Here is a 21,498-nt window from a genome sequence, read left to right on the forward strand (position 1 = left end):
ACTAAATTATCTGTTTAATAAATACACAATATCTATTTTTTATAAAATTTATTTTAATATACAATAATGTGTATTGCTTCTTTAGTAAGAAGCAAATTGAATAGTACTTTTTGAAGGTGCTCTTGATTTGGTGTGGTGAGACTTTGCTGGACTGGCATAAAAAGAAATTCTCACAGTACTGCCTATATAGTGGCACTTTAATATTGGCATGAATATACAGTCACTAGGTGTGTAAACACAGGAATTAGTAGTACTGTTTTCTTCAGTGCTAGGAGTCCTTACAAGCATCTCTGTCTTCTAGTAGAGGCAAACAAAGATGGGTTTTTTTTTCCTAGAGCAAGAATGTACGTACCAGAGTAGATAATGAAAATTTATAATGAATTGTTAAATATTATTAGGTATCTTGCAATGTGTGTGTGAGGTGTTTTTAACATAACATTGTTTCATATTCTTTCTGTGATCCTGTAATGCTGATTTCCAAGTGGGCTGAGGTAAGATTACATATGGAACGATTTTTGAAAGTTTCCTGTGTATTTATGAATTTCTCAGTAAAGATCAAAAAAGAAAATGTGTCAACTTCAGGGTATCAAGTTCAGTTGGTCTGAAACGGGACATGTGACAATTTGGTGTTCAGACCTCTTGGATTAGCTGTTGCCAAGATGTCATGGCAAGGGATCTCCATCTTACGTTTAAGGTTCTGACTGCCTGGGTTACAAAGACCCTTGCTAATTTGTCCTAGAACATTGCACACTTCAAGTCATGCCATCTGGCATGGGTTTTCCCGTACAACATTGTAATTTTTAGAGAAATAATACTTCACTTTTTAATTTAATGGAGAATTTACTTACGTTTATACTTGCTGCTTTACAGTTCTTCAAATCCCATCTGTGCTCTCTGAGGACAAATAAAAACTTACCCAAATATATTCTAAGAAAGTTAAGTAAAGTATTTTAAGGAACAATCGCACATTTAGTGTGTAAATGTATGCACCTTGAATTTTCTTTTACAGTATTAAATTTTTTCATTGATGTGAACTTTATCAAGCAGTCATAGTGCAGGGAGAAAGCATAGTCAAATTCAGCAGCAAAAGAATATAAATTCACAAGAAGTTTTGAAGTGTTAAAGACTAGCAATACAGACTTCTAATGACATAATTATGCTTACTGCTTCTAATATATTTGTGTTATTGACTTAGCACCATAAAACTTTGGTAATTCAAAAGATTTGGAAGGCAAAGTGAGGTATCAGTCTTCTGAGAATGAAAAGGAAACAACCACTGTTAAGGACTGCTTTTTCTTGATTAAACTTCCACTTTTTTTGCATCTGTGAACTGCTCACGATGCAATGAAAAGATAATTCACAGAACAAATGTTGAAAGTCTGTGGAATGTATTTATTAATTAGGTTGAAGAAGGACATGGCTCCTCAGAAAAATCTAAATATTCACTGTAAAAAATTACACTGACTTGGCTTACAAAATAAATGCAAAAAACCTGTCTTCTGGATATCACTGTTGGTTGTAACTTAAATCTGTTTAAAGGCAATATTTTTAAATTCCCCAGGACTATGTAAGCCTTTCTTCATCATTTTCATATTATTTGTGGGTTACTATGATAAGTGAGATGGTGGGTACTTTCAGACAAAATAAACTAAAAAGTCAATGCATAACAAAGTATTTTAGTTTATTTTGGTATATTCTATCTGTTTATAGTTATTCACAGCAGAGTTCAGTTGCTTTTATTTATATCTGTAAAAATAAGAATGAATCTGAAATGAAGAACTGATGAGAACTACAAACCATTTACAGTCAAGTTAATTGCGTATCTGAAGTGTATCTGTGCAGTGATGTCTGTTTTACCAGTTTATATGGGCTCCCTCTGGTGGCTAATTTCTGTCACCTGGAGTAAGAATGTACAGGGATATCTAGAATTCAAGTCTTTCTTGTACAAATTACAGGTTTTCTTTCAAACAGTAATGCTTTGTGAGAGTTTTTTAATTCACTCAGGAACTTCTTTACAATGGCTCTTTTGCACTGCAATCTAAATAACTTATCTAGTCAGCTTTTTAACCTGATTCTCACTGAATTTAATTTTTTCTTTATTAAATCAGTTTAGAATTTAGAGTTTTTAAGAACACAATATTTGAAGAAGTAATAATTTTTTCTTTTCTGACTTCCGTTCAGTGAAAAAAAAACCCAAAAGACCAAACCACTTACATCCAAAGTTGAAAATATTTAGTTTTAACTGAAAAGAAAGTTAGTGTAAAACACCAAAAAACAAAGCTATCAGGACCAGTAAGGCTTCATATCAGAATTTAATGTGTTCCCTGAACTGCCTCTTACACCCAGAGGAGCCAGGATGAGGTCAAGGAATTGGGCCCATGGAATTCTCATGAGGTTTAACAAGACCAAGTGCAAGGTGCTGCACCTGGCTCAGAGCAGCCCTGGTACCAGCATAGGCTGGGGATGAACAGATCACAGCAGCCCTGCCCAGAAGGATTTGGAGGTGGTGAGAGGCTGGACATGACCCAGCCATGGGCACTCACAGCCTAGAAAGCCACACGTGTCCTGGGTTGCATCCAGAGCAGTGTGGGCAGCAGGGCATGGAGAGGATTCTGCTTCTCTGCTCTGCTCTGCTGAGACCCCAGCTGCAGTGCTGCATCAGCTCTGGGGTCTCAGCACAGGAAGGACATGGAACTGTTGGGGTGGTCCAGAAGGGAGACACAAAGTTTATTAAAACACCTCTCCAATGAGGACGGGCTGAGGGAGTTAAGGCTGTATAGCCCAGAGAACAGTGGGTTCCAGGAACAGCTGATTGTGGCCTTCCAGTACTTAAAATGGCCTTATAGGAAAGATGGGGACCAGAAATTAGAGCCTGCAGTGATATGGCAAGGAGTAACATTTTTAAACTAAAAAAGAGTAAATTCAGACTATAGATATAAGTACGGCATTTTTTATGATGAGGATGAAGAAACACTGGAACAGGTTGCTCAAAGTAGTAATTTTTCCATCCATGGAACCATTCATTGTCGTGTTTGACAGGACTCTGAGCAACCTGATGTTGTCAAAGACGTCTCTGCTTATTGCAGGGTGATTGGACTAGACGATCTGTAAAGATCCCTTCCAACCCAAAACATTCTAGGATTCTATGATATGTTCCTGGTGTTAGGTTTAATAGCAGATTTGATCCCATCAGTTGGAAGGTGCTTTAGTCGCTCATATGGTCCTGCAATGTTCATCAAAACCTAACCACTTCTGATTGATTGGTTTTGTTGTAGTCTGTTGCTTCATATTCCTTGGAAAATTATTTTATTGTATGGCAGAAAAATCTGCTTTTCTTCCAGAGTTTATTTAAATCAATAATGGAAGTGATACCAGAGTAATCTTCTTCCAGATTAATGAGATACCAATGAGCTCTAGCTCTAGATACTTTATCTATTAATCTGTTAAAAATTTAGTTTGTTCTAGTGTGCAATATTGATGCACAAGACATAGAAGCTGCTAAGAAGTTTAAGCTCATGTTCTTTTTAGTTCTTATATTACTGAAATTTTCAGGTTAATATCAAATGTCTTTTAAGAGGTTAGTGAATGTGTATGTATTTGTAGTTGATAATGAGTGATTTTTAATTTTAGTTACTGAATTACCATGTCCACTTCTCGTATATGGGGAACTAAATGTGTGTGGTTATTCATGTATTAGTTTTTGCCCACAACACGGTTTACTTAGAAGATTCCCTCCAGCCCAACCTTGAACACTTTCAGAGATAAGGCATCCACAGCCTCTCTGGGCAACCCATTCCTGCACCCTCACAGTAAAGAATTTCAGCACCTTCACAGTAAAGAATTTCATTCTAGTATTTAATCTAAACCTGTCCTCCTGTTAAGGTCGTTCCCTCCTTCCTATCACTACATGCCCTTGGGAAAAGGCTCTCTCCAACTTTTTGTGTAGGCCCACTGTAAGTACTGGAAGGTGCTCTAAGGATTCAGTTTGCTTTCTGGATTGTGAGTGCCTATGGCTGGGTCACGGTAAGCCACTTGTCCACGAACACCACCACATCTTTCTTTCAGAAGGCTGAAACCTTCTCAACCCATTCTCTGCTCAGCCTATATTGGTTCTTGGGATTGCCCTGACCCAGAATCGTGCAGTTGGTCTTTTTGAATTTCCAGAGGTTAGCACAGGCCCATCTCTTGGGCCTATTCTAGGTCCCTCTGAATGGCATTCCATCTCTCTAGTGGTTCCACCATGCCACACAGCTTGGTGTCATTGGCAAACTTGCTGCGGGTGCTCCCAACTGTCCATATCACTGACAGAGATGTAAACAGTACCAGTCCTAATACTGTCCCCATGGGAGCACCACTTGTCACTGCTTTCCACTTGGACATGGAGTTTTTGACGGCAGCTCTTAGAGTAGGACCATCCAGTCAGTTCCTTATCTACCAAGCAGCCCATCTGTCAGTTATGTCTCTCCAGTTTACAGACCAAGATATCATGCAAAACAGTGTCAAATGCTTTGCAGCAGTCCAGGTAGATGACATCAGTTGCTCTTCCCTTATCCACCAGTGATTTAATCCCATTGTATAAGGCCTTTGTCTTCATTAATTTGTTGTGGTATCATTGTTAGTGGTTGTTGGTAGTTTGTTTGTCTATTTTTTTCCTTTTTTCTTAAAAAATATTGAAGATGAAATCAAGACTTTTACTGTAATGCAGATTGAAAAATGGAAAGCCATAATCTTGTTTGCTCCCTTTGTTCTGCAATAAAACAATGATGTGCACATGACAATTACTACATATGCTGTGCTGTTATTTACTGTCAGTGAGAGAGCCATTGGGTCATTTTCAGCTGTAGTAATTTTTTTAAGGTATTGGTTTTGTGCTAGCTTAATCCATGTTTCAGAATCTGAGAGCCTGTAGAAATACTTCTTGGCTCTTTTCATTATCCGTTCAATAAATTTGAGCTTTTTACAGGGCCTGAAAGAGGTTTGCATTTTTTAAAGTATTGAAAATTTGTGCCTGTAATTCATCTATTCTTTGGATTAAATTATAACAGTAGTTTACAATGTTTATTACCAACAGTTGCTGTTGGTCAGCCATCACTGGCTCTTGCGTATATAGTAAAGTATTTGACTTTTGTTTCTCTTGTCATTTTAGATACCAGAAATATAGTATGAATATTTTCAATAAAATGGCAGTTCCACAGATAACAAGATTAAGAAAGGACAGATATATTATTCCCATTCTGTTTCTTCTCTCCACCAATTGCAAAAATTGACAATTTGGTCAGTAATCTGTAATGCTGATTTTAAAAAAAGTTTGGTTTTTGATTTTTGGAGCTGTTGAAGACCTGTTTCACTTTATTCCATGCAGAAGAAATAGTCTCAAGGCTCCTAGTAAACTCCAGTCATGGAACAGAGTAAGGTTGTGCATGTCAAGTGGAGACATAATTTCAAAATGACAAAAAAATTCCTGAATTACTTTCTGGAAATGGTATAAAGTAGACTAAGTTGATACAATTTTCAGTGAGTTAGGGCTGCTATAATGTCAGGATCACTACTTTTTCACAAGGTAGCACATACTAGAAAAAAATATCCTGGCATCTTCTTACTTAGTGTGCTGGTGATCCTTTTCTGTTCTGAGAGAACACATTTGGGAGCTCTGCCTGTTAGCAGAGATCATGAAGCATTAAATCTTAAAGTTAATAAATATCTAAACTCCAAATTTTACCTAGCCTTTAATTCAACTGATTTCTGACTCTGTGAACTCAACTGAATTATTGCTTATTTGGTTAGAATAATGTTTCATGTGGCTGTCTGTTGGGGTGGCATTAGTAAAAAGTTTGGTGTGAGTTTATCACATGCTTTTAGGCCTTTTGTAGTTGCATATTGTGAGCACTTTAGTCCTAAATGTCCCTGAAAAGTACTGCTTATGTGTTTTTTCCAAAACAAACACAAGAGTGTAGTGTGAGCTGCACCACATCTGAAAGGTAGTCCTGGTAGTGTTAATGCACAGTTGTGCTCGCTCCATGTTAATAATTCTGTTAAGTGTGTTGTGTTAAATGGCATGTTTTGTATCTAATGAAGAAATGTACCAAATGAACAAGATTAGGCAGTGGGGAAAAAAAGAGGGTTAAGAATAAATGTATTGCTGCTAGAAATTTTTAGAAACAAGTTAATCCTTTCCCAGACTTTAAGAGGCAAAACAAGGGCCACTGAATATTGAAGTTTGCTTTGATTAGAGCTTACTAGCATTTTATGTGGTTAAATAATGAACTCTGTTTTGAAAGAAAGACTTTAAACAGTGCTGGGTGTGGCATTTATTTTTTTCCATGGGTTTGTTTGATAACATAGTAGTTTACAGCACATATATAAATACTGTTCTAGGACACTAAACAAGTTACAAAGTAGATGTAAATAAACACTGAAAATGGTTAATACTGACTTTTGAACAGCTCTGCAGGACATCTTTGAGCTTCTTTTCCCCAGAGAAGGGTAACAAAGCAAGTATTTATTTTATGTTCTTATAAATTATTTTCTTTGTATTTTCTTTAAATACTGTGAATACTTTAGTGCTGCTGACGCTTGTGGTTAAATGCACAAATAGCTTGGAATGTCACAATTTTCAAAGACTGTGCCCACATATAGTTCTACACAGACGACTGACTGAGGAATGAGCTTAGTTTATCAACACTGACAGTGTCCAGGGGATTCAGCAAAGTATTCTTTGTAAAGGAGAGCAGACTACTGCTGTGTTTCAGAAGTTAATTAAAGAAATTAAGTGTAAATATTTTTGAGGATTTTATGAGAAGCTGGGCTTAAGACAGATAGAAAAGTCTTTAAGGGTCTTATGCTGTAGAACTGATTTTGAGGAGGATATACAAGCTGGAAAGCTATACCAACAAATGTCTTTTAACTGCTGTCCTAGATGTCTGTTTTATTTTGCCTGCAAAAATTTGGTCCTTTCAACAAACTGCCATAGCTTCTGTGGGCTTCTAGTCTGAAGATCTGCCAGCATAGGTTTTTAATAATTACATATCTCTAAATTGTAAACTTGTTTTAGAATGCAATTTATTGATTTTAATGGTCTGGAGAGTTATAAAGGAGCAAGTTTTGTTGAAAGAAATATTTGAATGCAAGTGGAAGAATCATAGCATTGATAAAAATATCTTGGACAACATCAGTAGACAAAACAGGGCGAGAGCTAGATTGTGAATGATCTGGAACATGAAGTGAGACAAAGTACTGTTGGGCGCACTCAATTTTTTTTTCTTACAGGCAAACAATTCAGTTGCAGCCTGACTTTTAAAAGAGATTTTTGGGATTGCAGGAGCAAAGCAACATCCATTTCAGTAACTTAAATAGGAGGCATATATTAAGTAGGTGACAGTCATCACAAAATGCAGTCAGATGTATGCTGGATTCTACTATGAGCAGAAAAATTGAATAGCTTTAAAACAACTGAAAACAGAAAAAAGACACTGAAATGCGTTTTATGCTGATAAAGCAAATAAGACCTGTACTTTACTTATATAAAAACATAACTTTATATATAATTAATAGGTAGGAATGGTTTGATATTTTGAACTTATTTATTTGGGGTATATTTTTCTTTTAAGATAGGAAATGTTCTTTGTTTTCTAATGGGAAAAAGATCTTTTTGTCTGAAAGTTCTGGATGCTATAAAATATATTACCCTATTTTGCTCCATAGGGTCACATTAAACATCTTAACTTTAGTGGATTTCATGGGCTTAAGTTCAGTACTTCAGTAAGGAACCATACCTCTCTTCATTTCAGGGAGAATATGTGAGTTTTAAAAAAAGATGTGATTCTTTGAAACTGTCTTTGAATATGTGGTCTATAACTTGACATATTTATAGTGTCTAGTGTTCCAGAATCTTAGCTGAATCTTCTTAAAAGTAAAAGCGTCTGTACATTTCTTTCATCACTGCATACTTGTGTGGTCTGTTTTCAGCAGGTGCATCATGCACTATGTAGACAGGCAGAGCCTTTTGTTACAGATGCTTATATTTATAGACTAGAGTTGTGCTGTTGTTAGTACTTTTTCCACAACTCTCCTTCAGTTTTCACTAGACTGCTACTTTCTACGCAATTTGATGGAAAAGGAAAGTGTAGAAATGAGGAGGTTGCTAGAGGAAGAAGAAGCTTCCAAACTACTAATTTAGAGAGTCAGCAGACAGCTGAGTATATATTTGTATGTATTTTGTATGTTGGCCTGCCACTTAACTTATGAAAACTTAAAACCAGTCATACTTCACGTCCTGTTGTTTGTGCTGTCAGAGAGAAAACACGAAGTGAAGCTGAAGCAAAAGCAGGAGTAGAAGAAGATGAGAAAAGGGGTTGTAATGCTCTGCAGATTGGTGTATTAGCTGACATTATTTTGCTGCTCATAGACCTCACAGTTTCATAGATCATAGCTTTTGTTGATCATAGCAGTGTTTGTTGTCACACTCAGGTGTTGCAGGCTAGACAGATCTCTGCCTTGAATCATTGCCTTTGGTACATGTTTTCTGTTTCTTTTGAAAACTCTTGTGTTATCACAACAATTAAAAATACTTTTTTACTGATGTTTGCTACCTTTTTATTTTAGAGGAAAAAAAATATGGTCTTCCCTTCTGATGATAAACATCCTAATTGATAATTGTATGACCCTTTTCTGCTTTATTTTTGGTCTATTTTCTATGTGGTAAGCCACATAGAAATAGTGTCCCTTAAGTACTTGCTGTATTCACATAGTTTGTAGCCAGAGGACCAGAAAAGCCTGAGGTGGATAATGTTGCCTTTGATCTGGTAAACTGAGTGTAGGGCTGGAAGCCTAATATCAGAATCAGAGTAAAAATTCTGCATCTGAAAAAATTCTTTCCATGGAAGTGGTTTATGGTTCTACTGATAATTGTCATTATTTCTGGTGCCAGTATCACCTCTACCTTTCCCTTTTTTTCCCTTAATTGAATACTATTACTGTGCTATAGTTTTCTTTTTTTAAATTTTTTTTTTTTTAGAGGAAGATTTGATGAGGCATTCAACATCTCTAGAGGCTATGTATCAGCTAGGCTGATATATCATTCTGAGTATATAACAACGAGTAGTCAGAAATTCAGTGATTGGTGTGGTGGAATGGTATTTATCAAATTAGATTAAAGGATAATGTTTTGCCAGTACTATTTCAGTGGTTTCCCTCAGACTGACCTGTTAGCAGGCCAGTTTTATTTTTTTGTCCCTTATGCTCTTTTCGGCAAAGAAGAGCTGGCCAAATCCATAAATTAAGATTTGCTTGTAGCAGTTTGGTACTAGCATGACAATTGTATCACATGTATGAAATTTAGCTCAAAGAAAACAGCTGCTCATCTTTACTCTGCATTCCTCCATATAAGATAGGCTTTTATTTGGTTTTTTCCTTCTTTTTTTTTAATGTAGAATAAAAGTTCCTTTTCTAGGAAAAAAACCGTTCTTATTGTTTATAAAATCATTTCTCATGTATGGACAGGCAATAAAAAAGGGAAGTTAGTGTTAGAAACACTCATGTTGATGGAATATGTTCAGGCTTCCTGGCTTCTGAATTTGAAAGCTTGAATTTTTTTTGCTAAACATGTCACAGGATCAGATGATGGCAAGAAAAAGATTGCTTATATGTTTGTGTACATACAAAATTGACCTTTGTGATGCAGCTTGACATCTAAACACGAAAAGCAGTCATTTGTTTTGACAGCAGAATTAATTGAGGCTAAAACAGTCGAAATTCCACTTGTATCAAGCTGTTCATTAGGAACTGCTGTCTGGCTTTAGTGCTGTCAGAAAAATAACCTGTTCTGCTATGATTAAATAGCAGAATGATGGTCGGTCCACTGAATTTGAGAGAGAGGTTGAATAAACTTTCTACTGCGGAAACAATTCAGAAGTGACACGCTGCAAGGGGGGTCAGAATGTGCATTGATATCCAGCTGAGCTGTCAACTGGCACTGAGCCAGGCACGCAAAGCTTTGCCATTTGAAGCAGCATGTGAAGCATATGCAGTTTAAAAAAATTGTCCTCCTTTCATGCATGATTTACACTCAGAAACAAACTTTTATTTTTGTTGAAAACAAGAATATGGTTTGTTATTGCATTTGTAACTACAGGTACAGATTTATGGAGTATTTTTAGAAGATTTTGCCTGAAACGGATATATTAATGTTTATGTGTGTGCATGCATGCCTCAGGCTACAGGGAAAGGCAGTTTTGGGGGGTGTTCTGAGGGTCTGAATGTTTCTAGTTACTGAGAATTATGTGAAGTTAATACCAGTGTAATGTTTCTTTCTGTCATGCATGCCCCCCTTAAGATGGAAAGGACACAGTTTTCAAAAGCAGATGCAAATGTAAAGCAGTTCTTATTTGAATTGTTGACTTCTTGGTTTGTTTAACTTTTTAGCTCTGTGGGATTTTCCAGTTCATTGATATACTTACTGAGGGCACTTTTTCAGGGTATGACATAATATTATGTTTTCATTACTAGTCATGTTGGTTGGCTTTTGCATTTGACTTGTTTATTTAAGAATTCAAACAGTAAAATTTTTTTTTCCTCTCAATTGAGAAAGTGGGAGTTATTTTTTACATTAGCAAAACATTCTTCCAATGTCTCCCTCACAGAGGTTTTATATAAAAGTTATACAGACAGGCTAGAAAACCTGTATCTAGGATTTTGTGGAGAGAGGTTTTGTCTTGTTGTTTTTTTTTTTTTTTTTTTTTTTTTTTAAGTAGCAGGTATAAGATAGTGGTTATAAAGATAGTTTCTGTAGTTGCCTTGAATATACTCTGAAAGTACTGTTCCCATAGATGTGAGCTAAATACGTAGGCGATTCTATAAGATAATGTACAGTGCAATTATATCTTCTTCATTTGTCTATCAATAAGAACATTATCTTCTTATTGCTAGCTGTATGCTCTACATTTATGGGCATGAAATCTCACATGCTCACATGCCACTTGTAACAAGAGAAACATTTCATATAGTTACTGAACAGTCCAGGAGATGCATTCTGAGATGCATCCTTAGTCACTGTTGCCTAAATTATGCAAGTGTCACTTCTGAAATTATGAAATTATGAATTCAGTAAATTATGAAATTAATTAAAATAAAAATTACACTTTATTATATTATTGTATGATTTATATTTATACAAATTACTTTTTTCTCTTCCAGCAAACAAAAGCTGCTTTATTTTCAAGAGCCTAAGAACTGACCCAATCCTGGTGTATTCGCTTTAGTCTCTTGTCAATTAGCAGCTGTCTGCCTCCATGTGTTTGTGAAACCATACTCCATTTGCTTTCTCTTCTTGTCCTTATTCTGTCCCCACTGGTAGAATACTGTGAGCATTCAAAAACTCAGTGCAGCTTGCAGTGATGCTTGCTAGGAATTTGCATGTACAGTTAGAGGAGCTTACTGTTTTTTAATGTCTTGCTTCCTTTGTAGAATACTACTATTTCTCATAGCATCCGGATAGCAAGGTATATATACTTAAGTGACTGAAATCCCACTAGATACTCATGTCTCTTTCTATTACAAAGGCTAACCTTCATTTATGCACTGTATTTATTGATTTTTTTCTATTCTGTGTGTCTACAGTATCAAATACATGCAAGTCTATATAGAGGTATTTGAGGTGTTATAGCCAGTATTACCAAAGTAAGGATTAATATAGCAGCAGGGAGAGTAGACTTCTGAAAATTGTGGTCTCCTTGCAACAGAACATTAAATCAGAGACCTTAGCAAGGATGGGCCTGGAGCTCAGCTATAACGTTTTATTTACTCTGAAAAAAGTCTTGAAATGTCTTTTTCTTTTTTACAGTACTGCTGTAGTTTTAGAATTTGGTTTTGTGTTCATATGAATGCTTGAGAATGGGCTTCCTTTTCAATTTACGTTATTGTCTTGTTATGAGAAGAAGACCAAAGGAAATTTTAGTGCTTTGATTGCAGTACTGCCAAATAGCTGTGTTTTCAGTATTATCACCTGCACTGCAGTATGGCACCATTTCGATGGTTCTTTCAGTGCATTAGGCTATCAGGCGGCATGGACTCTAGAGACTGCTTCAGGGAATGACTTCAGTCCCCAACATCAATATTACTTCTTAAATGTGAAACAACTGATTTTCTTTCTTTTAATGCTGCAATGGACAGTGAATCTGTTTACTTGCACAAAAAATTTTAGCCAGTGTAATCATCCAGATTTTGAGCTGAAGTCCTTGTTGGTGTTTAGCCTTTGTCTACAGTACAATTATTGGGCACAAGTCTGTTCTGAAAACTTTTTGCCTCCTAGAGGTAATGCATCCACCTTAAAAACTTCATGTAGTTGTTACAGGAGTTATTGAGATACCAGAACATCAGTTTGCATGCTTTGACTTCTATTTGTGAGTGTAGAGTGCCACTATAGACAGGAAATGTCTATTCCTGAAATATTACTTGGATTAAAAATACTATGCCCAAGGCAAAATATGGTACTCTTTATGGCAGACATATAGGAAGCAGAACTGTTCAGAGGTCTGAAGTTACAGAACAAAACATGTCAGAAAATATAAAACTGTTAAAAATTTCACTCTGCTCCACTCAAAAAGGCAAATTGGATGCACAGAATATTCTTAGTTGGAAAGCACCCACAAGGATCCTCAAGTCCAACTCTTAAGTTAATAGCGCTCAGTGTTAATAGCACCATGTAATAACCTTAGTGTTAATAGCACCCTGTAATAACCTCAGTGTTAATAGCACCATGCCCAAACCAGCTGAGCTAATTAGAGACAGCCACTGGCATGAATTTCTGAAATTCCAAAGAAAGAAGGGGCCTATATAAATTTGAGTAGGAAAGGTAAGTTGTTACCAAAATAGGTTTTTGAATTGTAACTGGTTCACATGATATCTATGTGTTTCTGTAGTAAGGAAGAATGTGTCTTCAAGTATAAAGTCTTACAAGGCATAAAAAACTCACCTTTAAAGGCAAGTGTTTTAGGCAAGCATAATAAAAAAAAATAGATCAACTTGGATGTCTTGTTAAAGAAAATCTTTCCTTTCTGGAAAATAAGCATTTTAGAAGTGGAAGTTAAGATACTGATCTGAAATATGAATAAGATATATTTGAGCCTTCATTATTTCTTTTAATCATTATTGTAAAAACTTTAAAATTAAGGGGATCGTTCTTAAAGCGTAAAGAAATGGTTGAATTCTGAAAAAGCCCGAGTATTTTATTCCTCTGAAAATGTATTGGTAAGTCTCAGTGTTTACAGGTTCCTTTCTTTTGCTGTAGGGATGAGTGTTTATGGTTGTTTTGGCTTTTCAAAAATTTTTCCTAGCAAAATAAGAATATGTATAGAAGCAAGAAACAGAAGTAGGTGAATCATTAGCAAAGTGATGAAAAATATGTGATCTGAAGTGTAGTTCCGAAAAAGTAGTGGTTGTGTTTTTCAGCTTCTACATTTTATGGCGTTTTTATGAATGTCTTGCTTAATATCCTGTGAACAGTAGAGTTTATTTTTGTAAAATAAAATGTTGATTAAATCAATATGGAGATGTAGACACGTACTGTTCTAAAAATCAGTTTTCCTGGATTTTCTTTTCCTGTTCTTTTGTCTAACAAGATACTCATGTTTGCTTCTTTTTGGAGCATGCTGATTTTGTTTTACTGTAGATTTAGTGAAGAGCAAAGGAGAAAGTATTGCAAGACCAGTGTAAAATGAGCATATATTTATGACATGTAGCAATTTGAGAAAGCTGTAAGGAATTTGCATCTTGTCTTTCTGTATTGAATAATTACACTTGCATTTGAAGTAATTTACTAATTGAAATTTAAATGTCTGTTAAGAGTGCTATTTGAGATTTGTCTTTTAATATTCTGCTTTCAAGAGCATCATTTGGAGACCACAAAATTACATTATGATAAGTGAGATATTGATGGATTCTAGTCCAAAATTCTGATCCTGCTGTTTTACAAACTTTTAAATTTGTTTTTACTGACTGGGAAAATTTTGCAAACTCAGTCTTAATTACAGTAAATATAAATTAATACTTACAGCATGCCATAATTAAAAAAGAAAAGTCATTAGAAGTATATTTTTCCCCTCTATCTTATCTGTAACGTATCTCTATATAAACTTCTGTGCATGCTATCAAATGTTTGTAGAAAGGTAAGTAATAACCCCTGTGGCACAGTGATAGCATGCTAAACTTTTTCTTCTGTGGATACAGATACAAGGTAATCCAACATGGGCTGGAAGAAAAGGTGCCTGCCTGCATGTGCTCTCTGTTTTCATTGCACTTCCATAAGTGCTGGTATGATTCTATCATTCCCTGAACAAGATCCTACAGAAACTCACGCTGTTTTCTGTACACATGCTTCCTGAAATGTCTCAGAGTGGAATTAAATAAATTCTAGGTTTAAGAATATATAGGAATAAATGAGGCTTAGAATATCAATTTGCAACGGCAACTGACTGTTAATTTGTGGCAAATGTAATGTGAGGAATTTCTTTAGATACAAAACTTAGCTAGTGTTCTCTTTTGGTTTGGCCTTGTGGGGTCTTAATGATTTTTGGAAAAAAATTATTTATTGCTGTGTTTAAGGTTTTACCTGTCACTTCCAATTGTATAAACTATTGGCTGTGGAGAGGAAACACTAGATTTAGCAATGCAGGGTTAGAAAAAGTGTGACTTTCAAAATTAGGGCTAAGCTTTTCCTTTTTCATTTTTACTTGTACAGTTCTTGTTCATTAAAAGAAGGTAAATTGAAAACCTTACACTGATGCTGTATTATAAATGCTATTTTGAAAGAGGACACCAATTAGATGTAGGCAATTGAATTGTAGTTAGATGATGACTAGTATTTTAATTTTTCAGTATGAAGGAGTGAAAAAACTGCTTTACATATGTGATTTTGCAGTATCTTTGGCCACTGGCAGAGTAATTGTGCTTTTCAGTTACTACCAACATTTGTAATTCGATTATCTCATATTTTCAGGAAATATTAGTTGTCATTAAAAGAGATGAAATTTGACCTAATGTTTATCTTCATTGTCATTTCTTTAAGGCCCTATTGAGTTTGAAGAATGTAACACATCCAGTGTGGCCGAAGGTGAGTTGCTGTAGCATAGCTATTTACACGAGAATGCTGTGCATTAGGACCTGAACTGTGAAGCAAAGGGTACTCATCAGTGTGTGAGTCTGTATAACTTTAAAGTGCTCCAATAGACCAAAGTGCCATTTTTCTTTTGAGAAACAAATGTCAATGACAATAAGACTGGGGTTTTAGCTTTTATATTTTTCAGATTCTTTGCTGCCTGGTATGTAACTCTGAAACTTCATATTCGGTATTAGTAGGTTCTCTTCACAGGGTAGTTAGAAAAAACAATTCCTTCCCAAGTAGACAATCAAGGACAACCATTACCCCAAAAAAGCATAAACAATGGGGAAGAGAAGAGTGCGAGCCAGGGAGTTGAGTGAGACTTCATGACCTGGAGCTGAAATTGGACAATTGAACCCAATATGTAGATGAACCAAAAGTTATAAGAGTATAAAAACTCATGACCGGGATCTATCTTGGATTCATCCTGGGTGTAGCCCTGGCCAGGCTCTTGTAGTGTCCAAGGTGTATCCTTTTAAGGCCTTTCAATAAATACCTGTTTTGTCCACTTAGCTCTGTTCCTAGTCTCTGTTTTATAGGCATCAAGGCCTATAAAACCTTTATGAGACTAATGCATAAAGGTCAGATAATTTGAGTGTTTCCTACAAGTATACTTTGGCTAATGCTTTGTCTTTGCAGAGGTTTGGATTTTATTCAGTTATGAATGTGTTGTAGCTTAATTTGCAAGTTGCAAAACAATGGGCTCTTCCCATTGTTACTGTGTCAGTTAAACTAAGCCTAATGTAGTGTTATGGTTGGAAAGACTTTCTTTGTTGGTGCAGCTTTTTTTGCTTAGGGGATTGTTTAAAGTGGTTAAGAACTGCTTTCTGTCCATAAGCTATGTCTTTACTTGTGGGACAGAGGAGTCAGCAGTATAACTTATAGCATCCAAAAACTTTTTTAAGTTGCCAAGATTTTGGCTGAGACTTAAAATATCTTCTAACTGAAGCAGAGAAGATCCATGTTCAGAAATTACTCTCATACTCCATTTGCCATTATTTTGGTCTGCATAAGACACAGAGGAAAAACAAAGCCCAGACATATAATAATCTTGGAGAAAATTATGTTCCTCAGTTTTTATTACTGACTCTACAGCTACCTGATTTGAGAAGTTTGGAGTTACTGAAAATTTCTAGGAGCGGAGAGGTTCCTTATGCGCTGTGTAATGTATTTTTTGTAAAGGTAAATATAATAAAGTGCTTGAATTAAGAGAGGTTTGATTTTGGAAACCAAATTATTTCTACCACTCTGCTCAAAAGCATGCTGTCAGTAGTATCATGCATCAAAACCAAATTGTAGACTAGTTGGATCAGATGCTTGCACTTAGTCATTTTGTTTGGCAGTCTGCTTTGCCTCAGCAAACATTGTGAAGAAGCAGATGTGGCAGTAAGTCTGAGGAAATATTTAAGTGTATTTTAGTTTTAGTACATTAAGTGGGAATGAAAGCAATGAAAGTACTTTTTTCAGTACTTTAGCTATATGTATCCAGTGCTAAAAGCAGGGAAGAAACAAAAGGGGAGAAGTGTTATTCCAAACTCAGTGAGAACCAGTCTTGGAGCTGGATACAGCTCTGGGAAATTGTGAACTCACATCAGCTGGAAAGCCAAGAAAAACTCGTAATTTTAACAGGACCAAGATCCTACTTTTGAGGAAAGACAGGAGCTTGCAGCTCCTGGGAGCACACAGGGCAGAGGAAATAAAAACAGGGTAGCTGTTGAACTGCAGTAGCTGGGGAAGGCAATGTTCAGTTTCTCATCCATGACTATTCAGGATCCCCTGGAGCAACAGCTCCTGTTGAGATTTTGTGAGCAGAGTCCTCTTCCTCAAAACTGTCTATTAAAGAAAACAGAGTTTGTATACCCAACCTCGAGATCCAAGTCACTTTTTAAAGAATTTCGTTACTAATGTGTTGAACCCTATTTTGATTTTTTTTAAATTGGTATTTCACTTAGAGTAAATTGGAATAATGTTCCCTTAGTTTGGTTCCATACCTGTCTCCACTGTATAACTGTGGCAGCATTTAAAACTTTGGATTCATATGCATCTGTGTTTAACATTGCTAAATATGCCTTTACCTCTTTGATCTATGAATGAAAAGCTTTTGTTCCATAGGAATAAAACCACGGAAAAGGAAGCCTTTTGGTTTATCGGGAATAATGAAGAAAGAAAAAGATACTGAATCTGTGTAAGTATATTTTCATCCTGAAGCCTTGTTTTGTATGAAAACTAGTAATAGTTTTCATAATACTATTTTTTATCCCTAAAATAGCCAGTATTTAAACCAAAAAAAAAAAAAGGGTTTATAACAGCCATTTGAAGGAATGCATTGAATACAAAAACATCACAGTTATTTACAATTTTTGTGACCAAGGATTTTAACATAAATAACAACAAATAACAAGTGTATTCACAGTAGTCAGCTCCTGTTTCGTTCTTTCCTGTGCATAGGTAAGTAGTTTTCCATTCTTCTACATGTCAGCATTGTAGATAATATAATTCACATTAATCCTAGTAAAATACGTCTGTACGTGGTAAAAGTACTTGATGGCAGAATTGAAGCTTCAGGTATTCTTCGGTTAGAGGAACTTCTACATATACTGTTGAAGGACAGAAAAATGCAGTATATCATGAGCACACTCCCTTCTCAAACACCTTCATTCTAGATCAGAACTGATGTCCCTATGCCGTGTTCTTTGCATGTACTCAGTCTTCCAGGAGTTAATCTGTGCAAAAAGTGAATTTGAATAACAGTTTTGAGGTGAATTAGTCACAGCATCTATATTAGTATCTTTGGTCAGTGTATTTTTTTCATAATTTTTACATGTATTTTCTCAAGAAGACAGCTTACAATTTGACAAATTAGACAATACAGAAATATTCCCAGAAGCAACATCTGTACTTTTTAAAATTAGTTTTTAAAGTATTTTACCAGTGTTAGTTTTTTTGACATACTGCTGAAAAATTCATGACCTAAGGACAGAAGGTGCTAATAGTATTTTGTTTCTATATTCGCACACTCTACAAAAGTGTCATAGGCATTTACAGAGATCCTTGCATTAAACTATAACTACTAGATTAACTGGAACATCACAAATAAATAACAGAGGATTCATTATGTGTTTACATAATATATTCTAATACTTCTTTTATGATCTCTTTAGAGATATAGATTGCTAGTCTGTATTTTGTCTGATTTAATCTTCAGGTGATGATCCTGTTATGGACTGGAAAAGGTGAAACTGTCATCAGAAACTTCTCTGCACAGAGAAGTCTAGTCCTCCCTTCGTGTTGTGTTTTATTAGTCTGTAAGCTTGTTTAGTTTGTGTAGGGCAAGTTTTCTAAAACTAGAAAAACTCTCGTGGTTAGTAGGCTTTTTGGTTTGTCAAGATAGTTTTTAAACTGTTGATGCCTGAACCAGTGTGTCTAGTAATGATTTTATTTCAAGGAAATATCACACAGAGTGCATTCTCTTACATATTACTGTAGTTTAGCCAGGGATTTCACTTCTAACCACTGCTTTACATGATTTGGTTGTTTCACTTTCTATCTACAATCCTTAAATTCCATTATAAAATCTCCATTTTCTTAAAAACTGGCTTATAGCAGAAGCATAACCCAGTTCTTTAATTTAAAAAGAATGATCTAGTAAATCTAGTGATTTAAAAGTAGTTTTATCTACAGCTTGATGTCCTCATTCTCCACCTCACCAACATTTGTAAACTGCTGTGTTTTCCTTGCATCTATAGAACAGATCCTGAGAGATGCTGGTAGTACTCCTCTGAGTCATACTAGACCTGCCGTTTCTGTTTGAGATGTTTTACCTCACTAATTTTGGGAATCTTCATTGTGGGCTGAAATATATTCATTCACTTGCCTCATATTTCACATTTCTCAACTTTTATGTACCTCAGGCTATCTTGTTTGCATACAGACACTTTTTGAAACCACATCTCTCAAGGGAAGAATATACTTTGTCTTTTCAAGCAGTAAAATATCTTTCAGAACAGCTCTATTGCTATGAAAGACGTAAACCAAGTAGAAATTTGATCACTTCTTCTTTTGTGTCAGGCCTTTCAGAGAAGATGGAGTCCTTCATCTCACTGTCATTTCCTTAACAAGCTATACTGAATTTTGTATTAATGCTTCCATGTTAGCAAGTTTTTTGCACCTGTTTTTAACACTGTTGTAAAAGCTACATTTTTGCTGTTAACCAATTTATTTTTTCAGAGAAGATGTTTTAGATTACAATGCATTTTATTTTTTCCACGTTCTTTTTTCTATACGTGCATGTGTAGGTTATTCAAACTAATGTTATAAAAACACTCTTGTTTAGTTGCACCATCACGATGTGTCAGGGTGGAAATTAGAGAGGACTTGTATGCTACTCAAGTATTCCCATGTTCTGTAAATCTAATTGCTTCTGCTTTTTGAAGACATCAGAGAGAATCAGTGTCATTCATTATTTTAAGTACTACTACTCAAATTGAAGTTGCAGTGGAAAAGTGTAACACTTGTGAATAATGTGCTTGCAACAACTGCCTTCTTGCAGACAACTTTTTTTTTTTTTAAGTGCTTTTTAGGAGGGTACTCAGTTATTTTGTTCAGCATCTTCTAGTACTTGACTGCAACTGTGCTTGACAAACACAAACTAAGAATGAAACTATAAAAGAGGAAGCTCTGAATTCCTCTGAAGAAAACCTTTATTTCTTTGTGAACTGGATGTTGTCCAAAACATTTTGCACTTGCAGGTAGACTTTCATTAAGATTGGTGACTTCTACTTATTGCACCCATCAACCATGAAGACCTGAAACTTAAAGTATATTCATCCAGAACACAGTGTGGTAGTCCTCACTTTCCTTGATTTTTTGTTATTATTTTTAATTCTTTTCAGTAATATGTGAGTTTGATTTTTCATAATTTCTTCTGAGTTTTTCTTCTGCAGTGTGTTGAGCATAAACTGTCATCTGTTATTTAAATCTTATTCAGTTGAATGTGGATTATTTAAAGTAAAAGTTTCGAGAGTCTGAGAGGCAAAAGGGTCAAATGCGCTGTTTTAAATTATTGAAAATATTGAAGGAGACTTTGTGTGAATAAAATAAGTTGTGCGTTCTATAATTGTAAATTTTCTTTTTTTTTTTTTTAATAGGGAGTGTCCAGATGCCGATTCAGTTGTAAGTAGACTTATTTCCAAAATAAATGCATATGCTTATACTATCAAGCCCTACAATCTGATGAAAGTTAACTTACATACAGTCCCTGCAATACATAATTTATCTGGTAGAGGATTTAGTATTTTCATAGCATACTCAAAGTGTTAATTTTGGGCAGTACATGATCTTCAGCGGTTCAGCAGTATGTACAAACAAGTGTCAGTAATACATTTTTGTTTCCTAACAATATTAGGTTTTAAGCAAGGTGTTTTCTCTGCAAATATATGTTGCTTTATTTTTCAGCTAATATTTTTATTATTATTTTTATTCCTTGGCTAATAGATATTACGAAAGAAAAAATATTTATTTTATTGTGGACTCAACTTTGTGTCATCATATTCCTCTGCTTACTACTGTTTGTTTTGAGAAGTCCTTCTAATATTGACTAGGTTCTGCTTTACCACTGGCAATAGAGTGTGGGAATATACTGTTTAAAATATGGCTTTAAATGCAGCATTTCTAGATGCACTTTATTAATGGTTCTAGTTTTCATTACTGTTAGATCTGTGATATGTCTTAGAATTTTTTTTTAGTCAATTCAGGTAAGTGACCATTTCAAATTAAATTAAATAGGTTAATGATTTTTATTTCCTTAATTTAGTCTTTTCTTTTTATGCAAACATGTATGTTCTCTTGAATTAACATATAACAAAGATTGTTGCTCCCTGTAGCTATGTTTGGGAAAAATTTACAGAGTAATTTAAGTGATTTTCTGTAGGCTTATTTATTTTTCATTCATACATTTAGGTGCAAATTGTACTACACAATTTAAGTTTTCAAGTTCACTTCTTTTGTGGATTTTCTGATTTTTATTTGGTAACTAGGAGGTTTTAGTATACCTAATATTAAAATTTGAGAAACTTGGTTTGAAACATCTGGTAAAACTATCCTTCTACATGGGGAAAATTAAGTTTTGCCACATAACAGAGCTGTATGTGTAAGAACAGATGTGTAGTTCTTGCCAAGACACTTATTTTATATTGTTCAGTCATCTTGACTTAAAGCAAGTTCCTTTCCTTGGGTGCATTTAAAAGAAAGTAACAATAGAAGTATCCTTGTAATTATCAAGCTTCTTATGTGGCAGCTTCTCATGAAATAAAATCATGTGACAGTTCAGGCTGAGTCATTGGAGTGAA

General features: G+C 35.1%; 1 protein-coding gene across 4 annotated transcripts in view; it reads left to right on the forward strand.

Annotated features, from left to right (window-relative positions):
* Positions 1–21,498, forward strand: part of FCHO2 (FCH and mu domain containing endocytic adaptor 2) — an 82,598-nt gene that overhangs the window by 25,043 nt on the left and 36,057 nt on the right. For all 4 annotated transcript variants that reach the window (XM_059836901.1, XM_059836902.1, XM_059836904.1 and 1 more), the window contains exons 9-11: positions 15,059–15,103; positions 17,264–17,336; positions 20,299–20,323. In XM_059836901.1, coding sequence (XP_059692884.1) covers positions 15,059–15,103; positions 17,264–17,336; positions 20,299–20,323 — 143 coding nt within the window. The remainder of the gene's footprint in view (positions 1–15,058; positions 15,104–17,263; positions 17,337–20,298; positions 20,324–21,498) is intronic.

This window comes from Haemorhous mexicanus, chromosome Z, assembly GCF_027477595.1.
Source record: "Haemorhous mexicanus isolate bHaeMex1 chromosome Z, bHaeMex1.pri, whole genome shotgun sequence".
NCBI lineage: Eukaryota > Metazoa > Chordata > Aves > Passeriformes > Fringillidae > Haemorhous > Haemorhous mexicanus.